This window comes from Phocoena sinus, chromosome 12 (assembly GCF_008692025.1).
Source record: "Phocoena sinus isolate mPhoSin1 chromosome 12, mPhoSin1.pri, whole genome shotgun sequence".
Classification (NCBI taxonomy): domain Eukaryota; kingdom Metazoa; phylum Chordata; class Mammalia; order Artiodactyla; family Phocoenidae; genus Phocoena; species Phocoena sinus.
The window spans coordinates 31,121,945-31,145,490 of NC_045774.1; the positions used below are offsets into that span (position 1 = coordinate 31,121,945).

Sequence of the window (23,546 nt, forward strand, 5' to 3'; positions counted from 1 at the left end):
AACCTAATAATTCTGTTTCTGGGCATTTGTCCAGAAACATACAAGGATATTCATCACATTATTTATTTACAATTTAAATAGAAGAAAAAAATTATACCATATCCTTAAGTAGGTATACTCAATAACCATGAAAAAATATTTAAGCAACCTAAATATCCATCAACAGAGGAATGTATAAAGAAGATGTGGTACATATATACAATGGAATATTACTCAGCCATAAAAAGGAACGAAATTGGGTCATTTGTAGAGACGTGGATGGATCTAGAGACTGTCATACAGAGTGAAGTAAGTCAGAAAGAGAAAAACATATATTGTATATTAACGCATATATGTGGAATCTAGAAAAATGGTACAGATGACCTAATTTGCAAAGCAGAAATAGAGACACAGACGTAGAGAACTAATGTATGGATACCAAGGGGGAAAGGGGGTGGGGATGGGAGGAATTGGGAGACTGGGATTGACATATATACGCTATTGATACTATGTATAAAATAGATAACTAATGAGAACATACTGTATAGCACAGGGAACTCTACTTAATGCACTGTGGTGACCTAAATGGGAAGGAAATCCAAAAAAGAGGGGATAGATGTATATGTATAACTGATTCACTTTGCTGTACAGTAGAAACTAACACAACATTGTAAAGCAATTATACTCCAATAAAAACTAACAAAAAATATTTTTAAAGAACAATGGCATAGGAAGATGATCACAGTACAATGTTAAAGTTAAAAAATTAAAGCCAAACTGTATACACACCCATACATATTGCATAATCCAATTTTGTTTTTAAATATATTCAGCATTTCATAGTAAAGTCACATATATGGAAAACCAAAAGAAAATATATCAAGGTACGGTTAATGGTGATTGTCTCTGAATAATGAGTTGGAGTTCATTTTTATTTTATTGTTTATATTCTTTTGTATTTTTAGACTTTTCTACACTTTATTGATATAGTATATTTAATTGACTTAAGGTTTAAGCAAATAACTTTTAACTAACATAACCTCGTCTTTTTTCAATGAATAAAAAAATATAATAGCACTTTCCCCACAGGATTGGGAAAAATGTTTAATCTTCTTAGTACTATTATAACAATGATTGCCTTTTGTTTTCTTTTTTGAGAAAGGATTTTACAAGCCAATTACTGTTAAGAGTGTTAGTGCATTATCTCATGAAACCTCTCAGCAAATATTCATGGAAGGTGCTATTGGAATTTCTAGCTATAGAGACCAGGAAACTTGAGGTTTAAAGCAGTTAAGTGACATGCTGCTGATCCCACAGTTACTAAGGGACAGGGCAGGACTTTAACTCAAATCATCTCTATATACTGCTAAATCTATTGTCAACTCCATGACACTTTCCTGACCCTCATTCCCAGGGTGACCACGCACTCTGGTTTGCCAGTGAGAGTCATGGTTTCCACCTGTCATCACAGCATAATTATGTTCCCTTTCACACAGTCCACCTACTCACTCCTCCCGGCTGTACTCAGAGCACTTCCTCCTCTGTCCTCCCCTGGCACCCTGGCATCCCGCTACCTTTGGACTCTCCACAGTTTAGAAATCATCTGTGCCTGTGTCCGTCTCCCCAGGAGCATGGGAGCTCCTGCAGGGAAGGGACTGTGCAACCAAACTCATCACCTGCTTCCTAAGCACAGAGATGTTCACAAAGTACACATTCCATAGATGGCACGTTGCACTGAACGTGAAGTGAGTAGATGCCAGCCTCCTAACAATAGCAATAGCAAAGCCATAAAGCCTTCCAGTTTGTGCATCTGTTTGGCCTCTTCTTAAGTTTTAAATGAGGCTTTGTCTTAATCCTTCTAGTTTCACTCTTCACTCTTTCTTTCCTTAGGACATCTCCGCTTCCATGCACCATCTGTATGCTGCCAAATGACCTGATTGCCATCTCCTTTGAGCTTTAAATCCATATTCTGTTGCCTTCTGGACATCTCCATTTGGATGTCACAGGCACCCCAGTCACAACATGATCTTCACCTCCAAGAAGATGCCCTTCAGTGGTCTTATTGGAGAAAACTGCCTGCTTATGCTAGAAACCTGAAAATCACCATTGATTCCCCCACCCCATCACCCATCTCACACCAAGTCATATCAAGTCCATCTCTAAAATGAATCTTAAATATACCTTCTTCCATCCATGATGGTTGCCACTACAACAGTCCAAGTCACTATCATCTCTTTCCTGAAATGTTGTAAAAGCTAACTCATGTCTCCCCACTTTCCCTTGCTCTCTCTAGCCCATTCCTCTTACATGATAAAAGTGATATTTAAATTCACATAGATCTGATCATGTCCTTCCTTGATGAAAATGCCTCAGTGCTTCCCATTGCACGTCTTATGGCCTAGAAGAACTCGCATGGTTTGGCGCTTGCCTACTTCTGTAAGCTTCCTCTTAGCCCTCTCCCCTGGTCCACAGTGCTCCTGACACCAGTGAGAGATAATCCTCATATAGCAATTCAAACAGTACCTGGCACAGAGCAGCACACAATAAGAGTTAGCTGCTATTCTTATTTTTACCATTATCATATTGTCTACTTGTCTAGCTACCTGTCCATTTGTCTGTCCATTTGTTCCTCTAATGTGCTCAGCTCTTCCCTTAATCAGGCCATTTGTGAAATTTTTATCTTTTTTGTTATTCGGAGAACTTTCTAACCATCTCCAACCCAGACTAGGTTAGCCCCTAAAGACCTTACAGGGCAACCTGATCGTTCCCTTTGCAGCACTTTTCCAAATTACACTTAAAATTTATTTGGGTACTAAACTAGAGCATTGGATAGAAGAAAAAGATATGGCACCTAAAGTCAGCTGTAGGGGTCAGACAAAGGCAGATTAGAGTATCCCCTCTCAGATCATATAAAGCAGGGATAACAATTAAAATGGAAAAGAAGAAATGGTGAATATGCTTTAGATAGTTACTAAGCCATTCACCCTTAGAATAACCTGATTAAGTGTTAGATTCCGTGAGACACTCAAGGGTGGTGTAGGAATATAAAAGAGGACTAATGGGTTCAGAGTGGTCAGACTTGAGCAGGGCTTATATTAGAAATCATTTTGATTTAATGAAAAGGAAGAAGAAGGGCATTTCTGACAAACACCTAAGTCATGCTGCCAGAATGAATATGCTTGCATTGCAACTGGGGAAAACTGTTAAATGAGTTTCCGTGGGGTAAGGAAACGCCATACTCATGGGGACCTTTGCAAATTTATATCATGTCCAAGACAATGCAGCCTTGAGTGGGTTTTAGAAGAGAATCTGCTTTTTTAAAAAAATCATATTTAAGAACTATATTTCTGTAGTAAATACAAAATGGTTTAGATAATGAAGTAACAAGTATTGAAGAGTCTACCTCAATTGTAATGGGGGCCTAGAAGGCGAATAACTCTACCTGATGCAATAATATATTGTCCATTTATAAGGAACTTCTGATTGGAACTGTGCTTGAATAGACAGCCATATATTCCACGATGGACTTTCAGGTGACATGGCTCGAAATGGGCTACATTAACATGTTAAGTTGACACACGGGATCTAGCCTTGATGTTCTCGTGATGTGAGATAACAATGCTGCATCTAAGTATTCAATAAGTGTTATCAAATTAATCAAGATGTGCTTAATAAGGCAGATATTCTTTTTACACTTTTAACTATTTTGTGGTTATTAAAGCAGATAATCATTTAGACTTTTAACTATTTTTATGTCTTCATGTATATCAAATACACTCGTATTCAGTGGAAATTAAAGAATAACGTTTCACGCTGTGGGTGAAGGCTAGATGATTTTAGGTTTGTTTAAAAAGAAAAACTTACTGCGGCACTGACTGGTCCCTGAGCATGTCCTGCGGAATCAGGTTGTTCCACGTATATGGTATAAAAATCAGGTCTAGGGGTAAAATTGAAACAGAGAAAGACGTTACCCATTTGGAATAAAGGTACAAGTTGGGTGTGGGAGATTTGTAGGTCTGGAACTTTGTGACAGTTTCCTCCTCTTTTTCTCCGGTCTTTCCTTCTCTACAACCAGGCCCAGTGGTTCAGTGGTTCTGCTTGGCTTTGGCAGGGATAGTGGTCTAGCAGGAAGTAAATGAGACCTTCCAGGATGTAAGCACTTGTCTGACTCAGTGCTGAAAATCTCTCTTGTTCTTGCTAAGACCTCTCTTGATGAGCCACAGCCCTCTGTACTTCCTACTTTATGACTTTCTGCTGACTCTTTTCTCTGCCACACTAGTTCTGTCTTTAAATGTCTGGTTTTAAGAATAATTCTTGGAAAATGCCTGTAAAAAGGAAACGCCAAGTTTTTTTCCAAAATGGTAATTTAAACTAAGAAATACTTTCATTTTATGCCCACAAACGTCCCGCTGTGCCAGCACTTCCCTGACACTAGATATTACCGTTCAGCTTTGGGCAGGTCCAGCCACTTTAACAATGTAAAGACCCTTTCTTCATATGTGACACTTCTGAAATGAAAAGTAAAAATAATTTTTAAAAATTAATCATATCAAAATAACTTCATTATATGCCTGCTCAGGAAGGCAGGTTGATATTTTCAGATATTTTGTGTCCATATATTATAAAAGTACTGAAAGGGATTCAGTACTACTCAAAGGGATTCCCGTTTTCAATACCTATATGGAGATACACTCGACTCACTATAAATTCAATGTATATTGTTTTCTTTCCTTCTCATCCATCCTTCCTTCACTGTTCCCCCGATTAAAATAGAAGGCCATTAATTACTATCCATTAGTTCAATTTGTTGATTTTTATTTACTCCATTCATTTATGCATTTATGTGCACTATCTTTTGTCAGACATGATTTGTTCATTTTAAACAGAATTTATCAGTGAGCAAACCAAAGACGACGTCCTTCCTAGAGGTTACATTCTAGTCAAGGAAGACAAACGATAAATAGGCCTAACACATAAATAAATTACAGAGTGTATTGAAAGGTGAAAAATGCTATGGGAAAACAAAAGCAAGACTAGAGCCAGAATAAGGGGCACTGAGAAACTGGAGTGGGAGAATTTGAATTTGAAAGCTTAGTGTGATGAGGCTAAGACAATACTGAGAAGGTAATTTTTGAGCTACAGCCAGAAGGAGGTGAGGGAGTGGGCTGTACAGATACATGGAGTGAGATTGTCTCAGACAGAGGAACAGCCTGTGCAAAGGCCCTACAGCAGAAGCAAGCCTGGTATGTTGGGGTCACCGAAAAGGTCAGTATGGCTCGAGCAGAGTGCCAGAACCCAGGAAAGTAGCTGGAGAGGAGTCTGAGAGGCAGGGGCACAGCAGGGCTCATACCACAAGGGCCTTGTAGGCTTTACTCTTTGCTAAACTGCAAGCCGTTGAAGTTTTTGGTGCACAAGAGTGTCATAATTGGACTTGTTCTTTTAAGTAATTATTCTGGCTAATAAACTGAGACTAGATTATAGGGAACAGAAGTAGAAACAGGGAGACGTGTAAAAAGGCAGCTGCAGTAGTGCAGGCAAAAGAGGATGACGGCTCGACCAGAGTGTTAATGCTGGGGGTAATAAAAAGCTCTCAGACTGCATATAATATTTTGAATTAGAGGCACAAGGGTTTGCTGACAGACGGGATGAGGGATGTAAGAGAGAGGAATCAATGTTGACTTCAAGATTGTTTGGCCCAAACAACTGGAAAAATAAAATTACCATCAAGATTAAGACCAAAAAAAAAAAAAAAATTCTAGGGCTTCCCTGGTAGCAACAGTGGTTAAGAATCCGCCTGCCAATGCAGGGGACACGGGTTTGAGCCCTGGTCCGGGACGATCCCGCATGCTGCGGAGCAACTAAGCCCATGTGCCACAACTACTGAAGCCTACGCATCACAACCACCGAAGCCCGCACACCTAGAGTCTGTGTGCCCCAACAAGAGAAGCACTGCAGTGAGAAGCCCGTGCACCGCAACGAAGAGTAGCCTCCCCTCACCGCAACTAGAGAAAGCCCGCGCACAGCAACAAAGACCCAACGCAGCCAAAAAAAAAAAAATTCTAATCATCCCTGCCTAGGCAAGATCACATCTGCAGGTATTTTAGTACCTGTTGTAAATCCTATATATGGAAGGAAAGGTGCCATTTATAGCCACATCTGATCCTGGCCAAAAGTAGGTACCAGCTTTTAAACCCTGATACATAGCTGTCAGCCAGATCTATAAGAAGAGAAAAATTTCAAATAAGTGGAGGTCAAGAGAATAACCAGTTTGAGTAGAAATGGTGCCATTTATGAGAAACTGAACGGTATTAACAGTTGCAAAATTTATTCAACTATTAAAATGTATTTAAATTATTTAAAATTTGTCTTTGCTGCGGTTTAGAAAAGTAATTATCCAGGCATCTACTTCAAAAATCAAAAAACATAGGACAGTAAGAAAGATCATTTTTCAAATTGGTAAAATTGTACAGTTCTTCTTTCCCTTTTAAAGATTTATAAAACAGAATGAGTAAAAACGTTAACAGATAATCTTTCTGAGTAATTTCCAGGTTGATACGTTTATAATACAACATCCAAGTTTCAACTGAAGACAATTTAGCTGAACAACTATACACGTTAAAAAGATTCAAATTATAATTATAAATAGTGGTGAAACACTGTCCCACCCCTAGCCCTTAGAAATTAAAAAGATAATGTAAAACTCAAAGTGGAGAGAGAAGAGAGATCCACTGTCACGTTGGGAAATGAAGGTTACTTTGGAGGCACAAGGAGAATGCTACATACTGGTTGCCCATGCCACCAAACTGGATTATTTTTCTCCTTTGAAGAAAGTGAAAAGTTCTTGTTGAGGTGTACATCATACATTTTATTGTCAATGATGCCATGTGATTCTGGATATAACCCCTAAAATGATAATTTTTTAAAAAGATTTAAGATAAAATAATAAATTAATAAAACATACATTTAAATTGAAATAGCATAAGACCCATAACTCATATTTGAAAAGATGCCATATACCCTTCAATATAAAACCCCTGGATATGAACCCTAATACCAAATATACATACTAGCATTATATATATACTAGTTCCACCGTGGTCTATAGCTGCAAATGAATGACATTAGGCAGATGAGTTGGGCTGATGGTTTTAATATAACTCATGTTATTAATAACTGTTTGTTAATTATAGATTCTATATTATAATAATGACTAGCTATTGGTTTTATTGGCAGTAATAGCAAGAAATTTACTACATGGATGCTTTTAAGTATCAGATAGCCTGGCAAATGGGTTAAAATGTGTTACCAGCACTTTAAAAGGAAGCCTGCCAAGTCTCTGTACTTCCTCCCTTCCATCCATCCATCAATCCAGTCATTCCTTCAATTCACATATTTTTATTGAATGCCCATGATACCCTATGCAGTTGTAACTACATTTAGAGAGATTTTTAGGGTCATTATTTCAGAACATTACTATATCTATGAATATGGATACATATGCATATGTAGGAAATTAATAGCACTTATGTATAATCCCTTATTTATATATACATGTATAAGTATTATATATTATGTATGTGTACATATAGTCAATTCTTGCTATTTGCAGTAGTTATGCTCTATAAAGTTGCTGCAAACACTGAATTAGTGAATATTGAACCACTGCTCCTAGAGAAAATAAAGGGTTAGGTTCCTGTGAGCCTCTGGTTACAATATTTTTGTCTACTGATCCATATGTAATCTTGTTTTATGTGTGTTTCTGTTTGGAGATCCCTTATTTAATATATATTTTTAGTTCAGTATAACTCATGACTGAACAAAGCTTATCTAACACACATATCTTCTCCATAAGGTACATCACAGACTTCTTGCTCTTAGGAACACTAGAAAGTACTTGAGCATCACACTTGAGGGCCATTGTAAACAGCAAAATATCCAAGAAAAAAACACAAACATGTGAAAAACATGGCACTAAATAGACAGTGGACTTTGAAAACATTTGTTTATAGAATGAGAGCTAAAAACAAGAAGCCAGAGTATTGCCTTGTTAGACCTCAGCTGGAAACATGTGAGCTGGGTAACTCAAATGTTTAGGCGGATCTGCAAAATGGAATCTGCATTTATACATGCACACACACACACGCAAATACACATATATACATATATACATACATATAATTACTTAAGGACTAAAATTTAAATAAGTTGTAATTACTGTTCCATACTAATAAAAGACTAAATGCAATGTAGTAAAGACATAATATCCTTTGGCAATAAAGCCTGAGGCAGAGGACGCCTTAAGATGTATTCTAAATCTATAAATATTAAATAAGTTAATCTTCCTTTGAGTTCATTTCGATCATTTCATGTACGTCTTCTCATACATTGAGGAGAATTCATTTGCTTTACTTGCTTTATCTAAAGAGGTATAGCCAGTTTGGGACTCCCCCGGTGGCGCAGTGGTTAAGAATCCACCTGCCAATGCTGGGGACACGGGTTCGAGCCCTGGTCCCGGAAGATCCCATATGCAGCAGAACAACTAAGCCCATGCTCCACAACTACTGAGCCTGTGCGCCACAACTACTGAAGCCTGTGCGCCTAGAGCCTGTGCTCCACAACAATGAGAAGCCCGCACACGGCAACAAAGAGTGGCCCCTGCTCACTGCAACTAGAGAAAGCCCGTGTGTAACAACAAAGACCCAACGCAGACAAAACTAAATAAATAAATGTTTAAAAATAAATAAATAGATTTATAAAGAGATATAGCCGGTTTGAATTCAATTATGAAACAAGAGACTTCATCAAATTAAATATAATAAAAAAAGACTAGGAAAGAAAGAAATTTCCCACATCAGAGTGGCTGTCCTCATACATAGCCTACCATTCCCAGCAGACCTTCAGATAAATGGAGGTTAATCAACAGATCAGAATAGAGGGTATTTCTCACATCCAAGAGGCTATCCTGGCCTGTCACAGAGGTAAATGAACCTAATGCTGGGACACTCATTCATAGTTAACATCTCACAGCCCTGGACTGACCCCATACTGAGACACTCCTTCCCAGCCTGAATTAGCTGTGACTGCCACCACACATGCTCGTGAAATGTGTGACCTGCGGCTTGGCCAGTTCCGCCTAAGCATGTCTGGTGTGGTCAGTTGCCCTTCCGGGGCCTGTCAGTCTTGCCACTGGGCTAAGCACTTACCGTGACAATGGTGTAATGATTTGGGAAGGTTTTGGTCGGATAGACAGGTCTCAGGTATTTTGAATGAATTCCGCATGTTTCTGCAGCAAAGGATAGTGAGAAATTAAGACGTTGTTTCTTCCTCAGAAGTTGTTTGAATAACTAAAAATCTGAACGTGAAAGTTTCACAGAGAAATAGAAAACTAATTAAGGGGTGAATTAGATGGAAAGAGGTCGAAATTCTGATGCTTAAAATTCCTCCATTCCAAGGAATGACAGTTTTCAGGAGAGGGGTGAGTTAAATCAAGGGTCAGGAAAATTTTTCTATAAAGAACCAGATAATAAATATGTTAGGCTTTGCAAACCCATATGGTCTCTGTTGCAACAGCTCAACTCTGCTATGAAGGCCTCTAAGCATCTACAGACAACATGTAAACAAATGAGCATAGCTGTGTTCTAATAAAACTTTATTTGTAGACATTGAAATTTGAATTTCACATATGTTTTTTGCATGGCACAAAATATTTTTTTCCCCAACCATTTAAGAATGAGAACAATTCTTAGCATTAACAGGCCTTACAAAAACAGGCAGAGTGGGCCAGATTTGGCCTGTAGGCCACAGCTTGCTGACCCCTGAGCTAAATGTACCCTGCTTTACACAGTGCCAGCTTTGTTTGCTTTTGCTGCTCCCCTCTTTCTGACCCAGGTCATTACAACAAGAATTTCTATATAATATCCGCTTCTCAGCTAGTTTTTATACATAAATTATCCAATATAACAAAAGTGAACACGACTATCTAGATAACTGAAAAGGAATTTAACTTGTATAAATGCATAAGCCCATGCCACAAAGCAATGTTACAAGATGAACTAACTTTCCCACTTATTATTTTCACTCAGTACAGTTTCCACCTGATCAGTGGAGTTTCCTGAGATCTCTTTTCCCCAAAGCACGGCATCAAATTTGCTTTCAGTTATTCTGTTGTTTTCGTCTGTGCAATAACTCTGCTCAAGGAGGTCAGAACCACTAAGGCACACTGATATTTCCTCAGCAGCAGTGAAGTATGAGAAGTTTTCCATACCAAAATCCTACCAACTCTAATTCTAAAAGAGAGCTTCACCATTAGAGATGCTATTTAGGTTAAGACAAAAAGTGCAAAGGATTATTGTCCAGAAAGCAACAAACATTGCAACTGGAAATAATGAAGGTTTTCTCAGATAGGCTTGGAACTGGTCTGCTTCCCAGCCTCGAGAACAGTGTTTCCAATAGGATCCAGGAATTTCCTCCTTCAGAAGATTCTTAGATCCAATACCAAGTCTACTAAATAGGACTCTGGTGGGAATGGGAGAGGTTGAAAGGTGGAAGAAAAGGAGCTCAAAAAATCTGCATTTCTAGCAAGCAGACCCCAAGTGGTTCTGATGTACTCGAGTTTGAGGCCTGCTCTAGGACATAACATATAATCAACATTTTTCTTTCTCAGTCAATACCCCCAATAAATAAATCATGTCCTCAATCAGGGAAAGACACATTTAATATTGTTAAGAAGTCATGTGATAGAAAATAAAATGAGATCTCATCCACTGATAAAAGAATTTAAGTGGGGAAAACAACCATACAATAGAGAGAGATATAAGGTCAGTTTCTGTTTTTATGTCCCTGAAACATGGGTAAATGGGTCAAATTCTTAAATGCCTGAAGGCACAGAGTATAAAATAAAAAACAAAGCTAAGCTACCAGTGACGTAAAAACATGACGCCTTCGTAGTTTTAAACAGGACACATCAGTTGACTATCTACAGATTCAAGCTACCATTTTCGATCACCTGCCTTTGAACCAGAGCTATTATAGAATAACTCATCAAAAGCAAGATCTTCTACCATTGTTTCTTCCAGGTCTTAAGAATCTAAATTATGACTGAACAGAATAATTCTGGAAGGACACACAATAAACCAATAAGAATAGTTGCTTCTACAGAGAAAAATGAGGAAGATCAGGAAAGAGAGTCTGTTGGTTGGTTGGTTGCTTTTTTTGTTTGTTTTTTTACTGTATACCCTTTAATGTCACTTGTCAAAGTTTATCATTTGCATGTTTTACTCCTTAAAAAACATATTTTTAAAAAGAAAGTACCAACCGAAAAAAATTCTGAAAATATAAATGGAATAAATATATATCCATAGTAACTATAAACTATAAGAAATGGAAGACTGAATGGATGAGTAGGTGAAATAGCTGAAGAATGTACAGATGCAGCAAAAGCAGTACTAGGAAAGAAGTTCATAGCAATAAACACCTACATTAAAAAAGAAGAAATTTCACATAAACAACCTAAATTTACACCTTAAGGAACTAGAAAAAGAACAAACAAAATCCAAAGTTAGTAAAAAAGAAGAAAACAACAAAGATTATAGCAGAAATAAGTGAAATAGAGAATAGAAACACAGTTCCAAAAATCAACAAAATTAAAGTTGGTTTTTTGAAAAGATAAACAAAATTGACAAACCTTTAGCTAGATTAAGGGAAAAAGAGACTCAAATCAATAAAATCAGAAACCAATACCACAGAAATAGAAAGGATTATAAGAGAGTGCTAGGAACAATTACACCCCATGAGCTGCATAACTTAGAGGAAATGGATAAATTCCTAGAAACATACAACCTTCCAAATCTGAATTATGAAGAAATAGAAAATCTGAACAGACCAAAAACAAATAATCAAAAACCCCCAAACAAAGAAAAGCCCAAGACAAGATGGCTTCACAGGTTAATTTTACCTAACATTTAAAGAAGAATTAATGTCAATACTTCTCAAACTCTGCCAAAAATCTGAAGAGGCGAGAACACACCCAAACTCATTTCATGAGATCAGCATTACCCTGACACCAAAGCCAGAGAAGGATACTACAATAAAAGAAAATTCCAGGCCAATACCTTCATGAATTTAGATGTAAAAATTCTCAACAAAATACTAGCAAGACAAATTCCACAGCACATTAAAAGGATCATACACCACTTTCAAGTGAGATTTATCCCTGGGATGCAAGGATAGTTACTACTAGTCTTGTCCTATCCCCAGTTTCACATCTAACTTTCCAAGAAATCTGACTTCTAGTTCAAGCTAAATCATTTCTATCTCACCTGACAGTTTGTTGATCCCGGCCCTTCTTTGTCTGCTCGCACCCACGTTAGGACAAGACAACAACCTCATGTTCTCACTAGAGTCCATGACCCCTTAGTAGTCACTGATATAACTCACTGCACTGTGGTATTAGTCCATGCTCAGTTTCCAGGCAGCTTGATAAGACACTAGAGATGAGGTTCTAGACTTCCTTAAAGTGATGCCTGCTGTCACATACCTCACCTCAACCCTACCATTCTTGGGAGGTCCTAATCCTAAATCTTTTAACACATCTACTCTTAATTGGACCTCCTAGAAATGAAGAGCCCATTTTGCCTTGGTAGACCTAATTAGTTACGGCTTCACACATTAAAGGATCGAGATGTTGTATAAATGACTTAAAAAATATTTTAAACCTTAGAAAGGAAAGCTCTTAACGGCCCAATATTTCACTGGTGTCCTTTCCAACTCTCAAGGGGATGAGCAAATAAAATAATTCCACTTCTAAAGGGGTCCAGTTCAGCCTGGCTAGATAAATTCCCTTTTGGACACAGGATTTGATATCCAGACTACCAAGGGAAATGCAGATAAGGAAACAGAAACTGAGAGTTGTTAATGGCTTTTCAGGCTAAAGTAACTCAGCAGTAAGTGACAAATCCTGAATTTGGATCCAGTTCTGTCAGAGACCCAACATCTAAATCTCTTTGCTAAAGATCTGCCTCAGAGAGTGTAGGAGAACCTGAAGAGACAAAGTCCCTTATGCTGTAGGGGAGAAGTAATTGATCTTTCTACAGTCAAGGAATTTTAGTGCTGGGATTAGTAGTAGAAATCATTAGGTCTAATCCTCTCATTTTACAGATGAGGAAACTGAGGCCCAGAAAAGGTGATCACCTTACTCAAAGTCAAAAGCTAGTTTTTAATAATTTGAAAAAAAATAAAAACAGGAAACCAGTAAAATTGTCAGAAATTTTCAGGACCATGGAGGTAAAAGAGGGCCTGGTAGAAGGGGGAAGTAAGAGAGGAACTGAAGGGCAGTGAAGACTATGCGCCCTAGAGCCAACCTCTGACACTTCTTAACTTGGTGTCCTCGGGTTCTCCATTCTTCTTTATTATTGACTTTATAAAATTGTGTGAAGTCCAAGTACCCTAACTCAGAAGTACATCATGATAAAGATGCCAATAAAAATAATAATTACAGTAATAACTGAAAATCATCCAATGTACACTATGTCCATGGTCTCACATTATTTCTATGAGGTGGTAAGTGACCATTTTACAGATAAAGAGACTAGGGCATCAACCGTGGAAGTAAACTTGCCGAAGGTCTCAGAATTAGTAAGTGGTGGAGCCAGGTTCCAGGAACTTTGATTCCAGAACTGGACAGAGATACTGGACTTTTCACTTACTGGAGCCTTGGTATCTGCCGATTCTGTCCAGTCTGCTCAGGCTCCTTCAGGTTCCCATCCTTAATGGTCATATCTACCTTGCTGAGACCCAGAACCCAGGGCTGACAAATGCCAATTTTGAGAGAGTATCCATGAACAGATTTTCACAGAGCAGAAGTTATATTCAAATATAAAACAAATCAACATAAACAAACAAAAAGATAAACACGCTGCAGAAGAAGGAAGGAGGAGCCAAGAAGGATGAAAATAGCTGTCGTGTAGTAAATGCATCAAACTCTTGAGGGGACCCAGAACTAAGATAAACCGCTAACATTAAAGGTCAGAAAGAAAAGTGTTAGTTAATCTAGACATTAACTAACTAGGTGTCTATCATCTGCATGTCCCTGATTAGAGGAGACTTACTCAGTTTATTGATATTAGGTATTAGAGAACCCCATGTCTGTAAATATTCAGCTCTAAATCCATCCATGGAAAACAAAATAACTGGTGGCAGGTCAAATCTGAAAATGGAAAATAAGAAATTGTCCATTATTTTGATTTTTTAAAAAAGATACTTTTCTGTACTACTTATAATTCTCTAAATTAGAAAACACTAAGAAAATACAGCCAGAAATATTTCTAAGTCAAGTTTTCCTTTCTCTTTTTAAAAATTATTTCCCTTTACAATCAGTATGTCCAGTACGTTATTAATCCATAGTAAAAATGTACAGTATTTTTTAAAAGGTGTTACATAAATTATCTGGGTCTTTCAACTTGAAGATCTACCACCCTTTGAGTTCTACAGTTTAAATAATGTTAGCTAACTTTATTTCTGTTTGCTCCTTGGCACTGGCTATCTGTGACACCCAGTTATAACCATACATGAAATTTCTCTAGCCCTGAGTGTTTACAATGACCAGGCAGTGCTCTGTGGAGAAAAAGGAAGGGATTGGCCTCAGAAAGACGAGTTTAATTCTCTGCTTCATTCTTTATGAGCTGTTTAACTGAGCAGCCATTCAACCTCTCAAAACTCAGTCCCAACCCCACACACCCAGCACTTTGGAATCATTACAACATGGCGCATTAGTATCATTGCCTCTCCTCAAATAAATGTATTTTACAGGAGCAGGTATACATGGAGCTAATTATTTATAGTTTTACAGTAGAAGTCAGCAGCGTGCAAGCAGAGCACTAATAAAACATCACCAGAAATGAGACTTTATATTAGAGACATTTCAAAATCCCAGCTTTGGGATGTCCTGGCTGGAGTCATTTAGATCTAAGTTCTAATCCTGATCGTAGGACCTTGGGATGTTAGTACAAATATTTCAACCATTTTTTAAGTCATTGTTGTAAAATATGAATATAATAACTGAATGTAAAAATGTTTTTTAAACAATAAAGCAAACGAAAGTACGTTATGAGTTGGAAGCCACAAGGAATCTAATCTTTTAACTGTTTTGTTCTAAGATGTAAACAGAGTGGGAGAAATTCCACCCTGCCTCTCAGCTACATTCCTGCGTGCCATCTGTTAAAGGAGAATAAACATGTCGGTTTCCTTCTCACCCTTCTGGGCACTGGGGCTGCTGGGCTGTGCCACACTCTTCTTCAACCCATGAGGTTTCTCCTGAAAAGCATAAGATCAAAATCTTTAGATAAGAAAAGAGAAACCAATGTTCAATGGACATGCTCTTTCCAAACGACTTAATTCATGTTACTGCAATGACAAATTTCTTCTAGAACATGTTAAATGCTACTTCACATGTTGGCAAGGTCAGTGCCTCTAGCGATTTGCACAGATTAGTAATCTACACTAACTGAATACCAGGAAACCCATCTTTACCAAGAAAATAAAGGGAATGCCTTTAACTGGAAAGGGACAATTTCTTTTTTCTTTTTTAAATAATGATTTTTCCCTCAAGGACAGTGTTTTCCCAACTGCTAGGAAAAATGAGTTTAATAAATATAGGTATATAATCTAAAGAAAAATAAAAGCATAAAAAAAAAAGAGAAATAGCCAATGAGAATAATTTTTTTTTTTTTGCGGTACGCGGGCCTCTCACTGTTGTGGCCTCTCCCGTTGCAGAGCACAGGCTCCGGACGCGCAGGCTCAGTGGCCATGGCTCACGGGCCCAGCCGCTCCGCGGCATGTGGGATCTTCCCGGACCGGGGCACGAACCCGTGTCCCCTGCATCGGCATGCGGACTCTCAACCACTGCGCCACCAGGGAAGCCCCAATGAGAATAATTGATATTAACATCAAATGGGGGAAATCAAACAAACAAATTTTTAAGATCATAACTAAAAAACTCTCACTCCATGGATGTTTCTGTTTATAAAACATTCCCACTAGTTAATGAAATAGAAATGATAGAATATGAATGTCATCATTTGCAACCCCTAATGGATCTAGGCAATGATCATCAATGGCTAACATGACCAAAAAAGAGACAAGCAGACAAGATGTTCCTCTTGATGGAAGTAACACCACTACCTGTGAAGGGTACATGGTAAACAGGTGGATAGATAGATAGATAGATAGATAGACAGATAGATAGATAGAAAGAAAGGTAAACACCTGAATCTGAACAGTCCTCTAGTTCTAACTACCAATTTGCAGGAAATATAGGGGATGACAAACTGCTTAAGTCACAGAGGATGCAATCTGCAAAACCCAGACTGGAAAATTCTACAGGACAAGTGACTCCATTTATCCAACATGTAAATTGCATGGGGTGGAAAAAAGGAAGGGAGAACCCACTTTTAAAGGACTTGAAATATATCAGCCAGTTGCAATGTATGGATTCTGTTTGGATCCTACTTCAAACAAATATTTTTTTAATATCATAAAACAAAAAAATCTGAACACAGATTGGACATTTGTTAACAATAAATAATTATTGAAGACATTTTAAGATATATTGATGTTATTCTAATTTTGTTAAATCTTCATCTTTTTTAGATACAGACTGAAAATATTTATAGATGAATGACAGTAACCTTGGGATTTGCTTTGTGGTAATCTAAAATTTTAAAAGAGAGGTTGGAGGTATTTTATTAAGAAAAAAGCCCCAAAACTTGAAAATAAGCAAAAGGAGGACTGATCATTAAATTTCATTTTAATGTCATGCTGGGAATTATTCAAAAAGCCCACCTATGGATTATCTAGTTACCTAGGAGTATATACCTTTATCTAGCTTATTCTTTACCACTTATTCATTTTACAACTTAGTAAGGGTAGGAGTTAATTGGTAGAAAACTAATAGCAATGTAACTGATTCTTATCTGATAGCAGATAAATTGTCCTGTAGCAAAGCAAATCATTTGTGTCCCACCACAAGTTACATCTTTAGGGATTTTATTCCAACATCCTCTCAGTTCTAATCTCTTCGATCCTCTGAGCCAGCTTAACATTCATACTGTATTGGTATGAGACAAGATGGGTCATGAGTTGATCACTACTGAAGCAAGGTGATTGACATATGGTTAAACACACTATTCTTTCCATATGTTAGAAATTCATCATGTTTCTTTTCAAAATTCTGAACTTAAAATATAAAAGTTAGGGCTTCCCTGGTGGCGCAGTGGTTGAGAGTCCGCCTGCCGATGCAGGGGACACGGCTTCGTGCCCCGGTCCGGGAAGATACCACATGCCGCGGAGCGGCTGGGCCCGTGAGCCATGGCCACTGAGCCTGCGCGTCCGGAGCCTGTGCTCCGCAACGGGAGAGGCCACAACAGTGAGAGGCCCGCATACCGCAAAAATAAAATAAAATAAAATAAAGAGTTATAAAATTAGGGCAGAAGGCAGGAGACCACAAAGCTCAAAGGCACTACGCTCAATGAACTTATTAGAGAAATAAGCAAACTGCAAACTACACTTGCCTTTGTGAATTTAGGGGGATTTTTAATGACACGATATTCACTATTAAATATCAATTATTATTTAAAAACAGACTTACCATTTCAGGCTTTTACTTTCCTTTCTGGTTGCCCCTTTTAGTGGATTTTCAGTTATATTTTGCATAAAACCTGATTCATCTATTAGTGTAAAACCTATTTTTTACTGAGGGACTATACTTAATAATGTTTCTACTATAACATTTTCCTCTTATTTAAAAAAATCAAAATTCACCTTAATCTCTTTTTTTGTCTAAAAATATTACACATGTAAGTTAGTTAGCTCTACTGGGTGTGGTGTGAGGAAAAAGGGGTTGATAGCTTGAAGCAGTCTTGTTGCTATGTGTACATGTACATTTTTCCTAAGTCTCATCAGATGTGCAGAGGGATTGGTGATTTTTTTTTAAATCTACATCACTTATAAAGTGGCAAAGCAGGTGAAATCAGGCATTGAATAACCTAGATTCTAACCTTGGCTCTCTGCATTACCTCCCTGCCAGTCCAAAATCAGTCATTTAACTAACTGCTATTCAGGCCAGAGAATCTCTTCTGTGATGTTTTAACTTTAGGATCTGCCGTCCAGTGTCTCAAACCACAAGAATGTCTAGCATAGTCATTGGACTGAAAAAGACCTTGCTTTACAGAACATGTAGAATGTTAACTTTTCTCTTCTCTTCTGTAATATCTTTGCTCTGAGCTCCCTTCCTCTATCATGCACAAAACCCATTTCTTCCCACAGTAAACACATTGGGTCTTTTCTTCCACATAGAATGGCTAAAAATTCTTGGACTTGTTTTAATGTCTGCAGCCTAGGCCAGCTCTAGGGTCACTGAACTCATGGAGGCAAATGGGTCAACACCTGCTTACCTTGGCAAACACTCTTATAGTCAGCACAGCAGTCTTTCTTCTGTAAACAGTCATCTGAACAAGAGCAAAGGCTGGATTCCAGTCTGGTCTCCCCACAACGAAATTTATTGCACGTCCATATTCGAGCTGGAAAATTACACAATTCGATTTTGAGCATACAACTTAATTTAAGCATCCAATAACAAAAATACAAATTCCATGCATTTCTTCTTGTATTATCCTATAGTCAAATTCTTGGTTTATCTCCATTCATAAATGAAAATTCATAATACGAATAAGGGGCAATCCACCAGTTTTCTTCGTTTGGCATGGGTGGCAGAGAGAAATGTAGCTTTATAAGCTGCAGCTCTGGTCTACCTATCAGGTACACCTCTGAGTCTGGAGAAACTCTGAACACCTGTCCTATTTCCACCCAAGGGTAGGAACTTCCAATGGTAAAGAGCTACTAACCTTGAGTGACTGTTGTCACCCAAGAGCAGCCTGCCCAGCCTTATCTAAGGAGAGACAACAAGGAAGTGGCAGTGACAACAGAAGTAACAGGAACGTGGTCAGGTCTGTAGGAATGTAGGCAGGCAGGGTACCTCCCAGCTGAGAGTGAAAGAAAGGTAGATCAGTTCCCCACCATGCCTCTGATATTTTCCCAGGCTAGGCACTTAATGTGAGATCAGTTTCAATAAATCCCAGTGCTAACAACAGCAAGAGGCTGGACTGACGCTGCTTCCTAGGGCCACCTGCCAGGAAACAGTGACTAGAATCAACATCAGCCCCTGTGCTCAAACAAATGCATTGGCTAGGTGACAGCTGTGTGTTTCAGTCACGCACGGAGTTCTGCATTCTTAATTATATACTGTGTACTTAGAAAGAAAAGAGTTCTGGAGATGAATTAAAAGGAGTACAGATCTTATCCATACTAGGCTAATACCCTCCTTCTTGCCCTTTTCAGAGAGCATAATTTAAGGAGCTGTACTGTCCTAATCTTCTCTCCTCGAACCACTAGACACCTCCCCCCACCACCTCCTTGATTTCTTAGAAAATTAAATATTGCAAACTGTCTCTTCTGCCTCAAGAACAGTGTTTCTCAAGTTGTGTTCTGTGGACCGCTGGCATCAGAATCGCTAAGAATCACCAGCTTTCCAGTGGAGTCTTATGCATCCTGAAATTTGAGAACCACTAAAAATGAAACTAAATAAGATGATAAGCCATGAGAAAACGCCCTTGAAACTTGTGTAATTTGACAACATTTCATCTACTGGAGACTGTTGTTCCTCAACCTCAGCTAAATAAAGTGTGGGTTCTATCTTTAGTACTGAAAGGGGGGTCAGGATAATACTAGATCCTGAATACAAGGTGTAATGGGCTGAATTGTGTCCCTCCCCTAAAATGTTGAAGTCTTAACTTCAACATGACTGTGAATGTGACCTTATTTAGAAAAGGATTTTGCAGATAACCAAGTTAAAATCAGGTCATTAGAGTGGACCCCAATCCAGTATGACTGGTATTCTTCTTACAACAAGAGGAAATTCAGACGTGGACACACCCAGAGGGAAGACTGTGAGGACGTGGGGAGAAGGCCATCTGCAGACGAAGGCAGAGCTTTGAGTTACGTCTGCCACAAGTGGAGGAACATGCAAGATGGCTGGAGACCCGCCAAAAGCTCCCTCACAGCCTCAGAAGGAACCAACCCTGCCAACCCTGCCAAACCTAGATCTTGGACTTCTAGTTTCCAGAACTGTGAGAAAATGAATTTCTGTTGTTTAAGCCACGCAGTTCGTGGGACTTTGTTATGGCAGCCTGAGCGAACTAATACACAAGGTGAGCATTTGCATGCAAATGTGCTATCATTAGATAGCACAACCAACATGCTAATAAACTTGCTCTCAGGATTCGTACTTGATCCCACACAGGTGTCTTCAAAGTCCCAGCAGCAGTCGCCTCGGCCTTTACATTGTACATCACACCGGCAGCCCTCTAGTCCTCTATGTGAAGCATCAAAGCATTTTTTCCTGCAGCTGCCTGTAGAGTGAAAGAATAAGGAAATCTGTGCTTAGAAGTTATCCGAAGTCTCATAGCTTGATGGTGCAAGCCCAAGAAGTACCCAGCACAGACTAGGACAGACAATTAGATCATTTTTATTGCACTGTATGACTCATCAATGCAAACTGATAAATAATGAGTGATTTTTCCCCAGGACTCCAGAGAGGTCCCAGACTCAGATACACCAGGGGCCATAAGGAGAGGGTAGGAGGGACAAGCAGAGGCTGAATGTAGTGGAATTGGTTGAAAGTCTGGATATGAAGCAGCAGCTACCCACCCCACCTCCCACTTCAGAATAGAAGGCTCAAAATTTGGAAGAAATTGGGAGGAGTTGCTTTCATCACAGAGACAGCAGACATGCAGGATGGCCATAATGAGAAAAAAAGATGAACAAGTCTTACTCTTAAATGTGAACAGATGATTACCAGACCTTTAAGGATAGCATCCAACATGAAAGACCAAAACAAACAAGAAAAAAAAGAAAAACTTTTGAAGAGGAAATATTGCAAGGAGCAGAAGAGTTAAACACACACAGGATCACGCACACACAAACACACAACTGATATTGAGATGCTCAGAAAAGAAATCGCATCCATTAAATAAGAAAGTAAACTATAATTTTAAAAAGGGAAATCACGTTCAGGGCGCTCTTGGAAATAAAAACATGAGAGCAGTAATGGAAAACTCAGTAGAGGGGTGTGGTAGGCAGAATTACGGTTTTCAAGAAGATTCCATCCCCTAATCCTCGAGACTGTGAATATACTGCCTTACATGGCAGAGGAACTTTGCAGATATAATTAAGGCTACTACTTAGTTGACCTTGAAACAGGGCGGTAGTACTGAAAAGTGAAAACAAAGAAAATGGAAATGATATTATTAAAGAAATCATAATAAAATTTCCCAGAATTGAAGAGTAAACATTATTATGTCAAAGGTGCTCACCAAATTTCACAGCAAAACTCACACCAAGGGATCAATAGGGATAAAGAGATCTGGGAAGCTCCCAGAGATAGATCAGGAGAAATGTATACAGGATCACAAGTCAGAATGATATCAAATTTCCTAAAAGCAACTCTGGGAGAGGGCATAGGTCAAATGGCATGTTGGATACACACCAAAGAGCACTATGTATTAAGTAGATAGGTACATAACAATAAGTGCATGCATGGTAATTGGATAGCTACAAAGTCCAGTGAGAAAGTAAGGGGAAAAGTTTATATGCCATTTACGTAAAACGTCTTTACATTTTTACATTCAGTCCTTTGAAACATTTTCCGCACTTGAACTTCAGGACAAAACAATCACCTGGCTTTCTTCCCACATTCCTGACCCTCCTTCTCAGTCTTCTGTGTTCTCCTTCCTTCATCTTCCAGTCCTTTAAGGTTGGCATACCCTGGTCACATTGCTTTAAATCCCATGTGTGATGCTGGTAACCACCATGTTGCATGTCCAGCCAGAACGTCCCCCAAAAGCCAGCCTTATATATACAACTACTTTTTGACTTTTCTACTTGGACATCTAGTAGGTATTTCAAATTTAACATATCCAAAACTGAGTTCCTGATTATTCTTCCCAAACCAGCTCCTTCTATAGCCTTCCCCATCTGAATTATGGAAATGCCATATTTTCTGATGTTCATGCTGAAAATCTTGAGGTCATTCTTGACTTCTCTGTTTCTCACTCCATAACCAATCTGTTGATAAAATCTATCTATTACATCAAAAGATCTCCAGAATCCAAGTACTTTTCATCAGTTACAATGCTACCACCCTGGTCCAAGACATATGGCTTGTCTATATTATTGCAATAATTTTCTAATTGGTCTCTCTATTTCTCCTGGTGTCGCTCTGCCATTTATTCATAACACAGCAGCCTGAGCGATCATGTTGAAAAGCAAACCACAGCATGTCATGTCATTCCTCTGCTCAAAACCTCCAATCACTCCCCATCACACTCAGAATGAAAGCCAAAAGCCGTATTTTGACCTACCAACCCCTCTGTGATCAACTCCTCTTTGGTTGATCTCATTTTATGACTACCCTCCCTCTGGTCCTCTTAGCTCTAGCTCACTGATCTCCTGTTATTCTTAAAATAGAACATGCCAGATAAGCTCATGCCTTAGGCCTTTGCACTTGCTATTTTCTCTTGCCTGTTATGTTCTTTTCCAAAATATCCTTGTTTCTTCCTCACTTCCTTTAGCTCTTTACTCAAAAGTTATTACACACACCCCACCCACCCTGACTCAATATTTCATGTTCCCCTTTTCAGTTTTACTTATTCCTTAGCACTTTCCCTTCATATTATATATATATATATATATATATATATATATATATAGCTCAATTTTAATTATCTGTCTTCCATGCTAGAATGTAAACCCTTTGAAGGATTTTTGTCTGTTTCCTTTATCACTATATCCCCAGTAATTAGAATAGTGCCTAGCACAGCGTTAGTGCTCAATTGTTGAAGAACAGGTAAAAAGGATGTGCACGTAAAATGAGAAATTTGTCACTCAAACTAGAAAAACTAGTTTAAAAACTCACACTAGAAAAAATATATATTGCCTATGAAAAGTAGGTTAATTGGAGCAGAGAATGGTGAAGACGATCAAGGGTTGGGGTTTAGGAAACAGTTGTGGTGGAAGAATGAGGGGGTGACTATGTTAGGATGCTGGCAAAAAGAAGCTGGCGTTAAACACCAATCCCCTGGGTGGGAGGGAGAGGAGAGTGATGCCACACAAGCCCTGATAGACTGAGATGAAAGGAAGAGAATAAGGAACAATGACTAGGGAGCCAGTCAGTAGCTGTACTAACGTAAGGAAAGGAGGGAAAGAGCTGGAATAATTGGAGATTTTGCTCAGAGATTACCATATGCCTTTTGCAATTAGTTTATGTGATTTGTGGGATGAAATAACCAAGAAATGATGCCCACCTGTGCTCACTAACATCAGAATAATACCACCAAAATGACCTGCCAACATTTGCTAGATCTAGGACTGGTACTGCAGCTCAGAAACACAACAGCCAAGTGACCAAGAAAAGACAGTAATTTTCCAGCCAATCCCCATCTTTTCAGTTCCACTGTGTT

At 38.5% G+C, this 23,546-nt stretch overlaps 1 protein-coding gene across 1 annotated transcript in view; it reads right to left on the reverse strand.

Moving 5' to 3' along the window:
• The window catches only part of ENPP3 (ectonucleotide pyrophosphatase/phosphodiesterase 3), a 64,368-nt gene that overhangs the window by 36,214 nt on the left and 4,608 nt on the right, over positions 1-23,546 (reverse strand). Inside the window, exons 3-11 of the mRNA XM_032651346.1 lie at positions 20,316-20,438; positions 18,426-18,551; positions 15,228-15,288; positions 14,085-14,182; positions 9,183-9,262; positions 6,763-6,882; positions 6,087-6,196; positions 4,422-4,487; positions 3,844-3,916 (exon numbers count right to left, since the gene is read on the reverse strand). Coding sequence (XP_032507237.1) covers positions 3,844-3,916; positions 4,422-4,487; positions 6,087-6,196; positions 6,763-6,882; positions 9,183-9,262; positions 14,085-14,182; positions 15,228-15,288; positions 18,426-18,551; positions 20,316-20,438 — 857 coding nt within the window. The remainder of the gene's footprint in view (positions 1-3,843; positions 3,917-4,421; positions 4,488-6,086; positions 6,197-6,762; positions 6,883-9,182; positions 9,263-14,084; positions 14,183-15,227; positions 15,289-18,425; positions 18,552-20,315; positions 20,439-23,546) is intronic.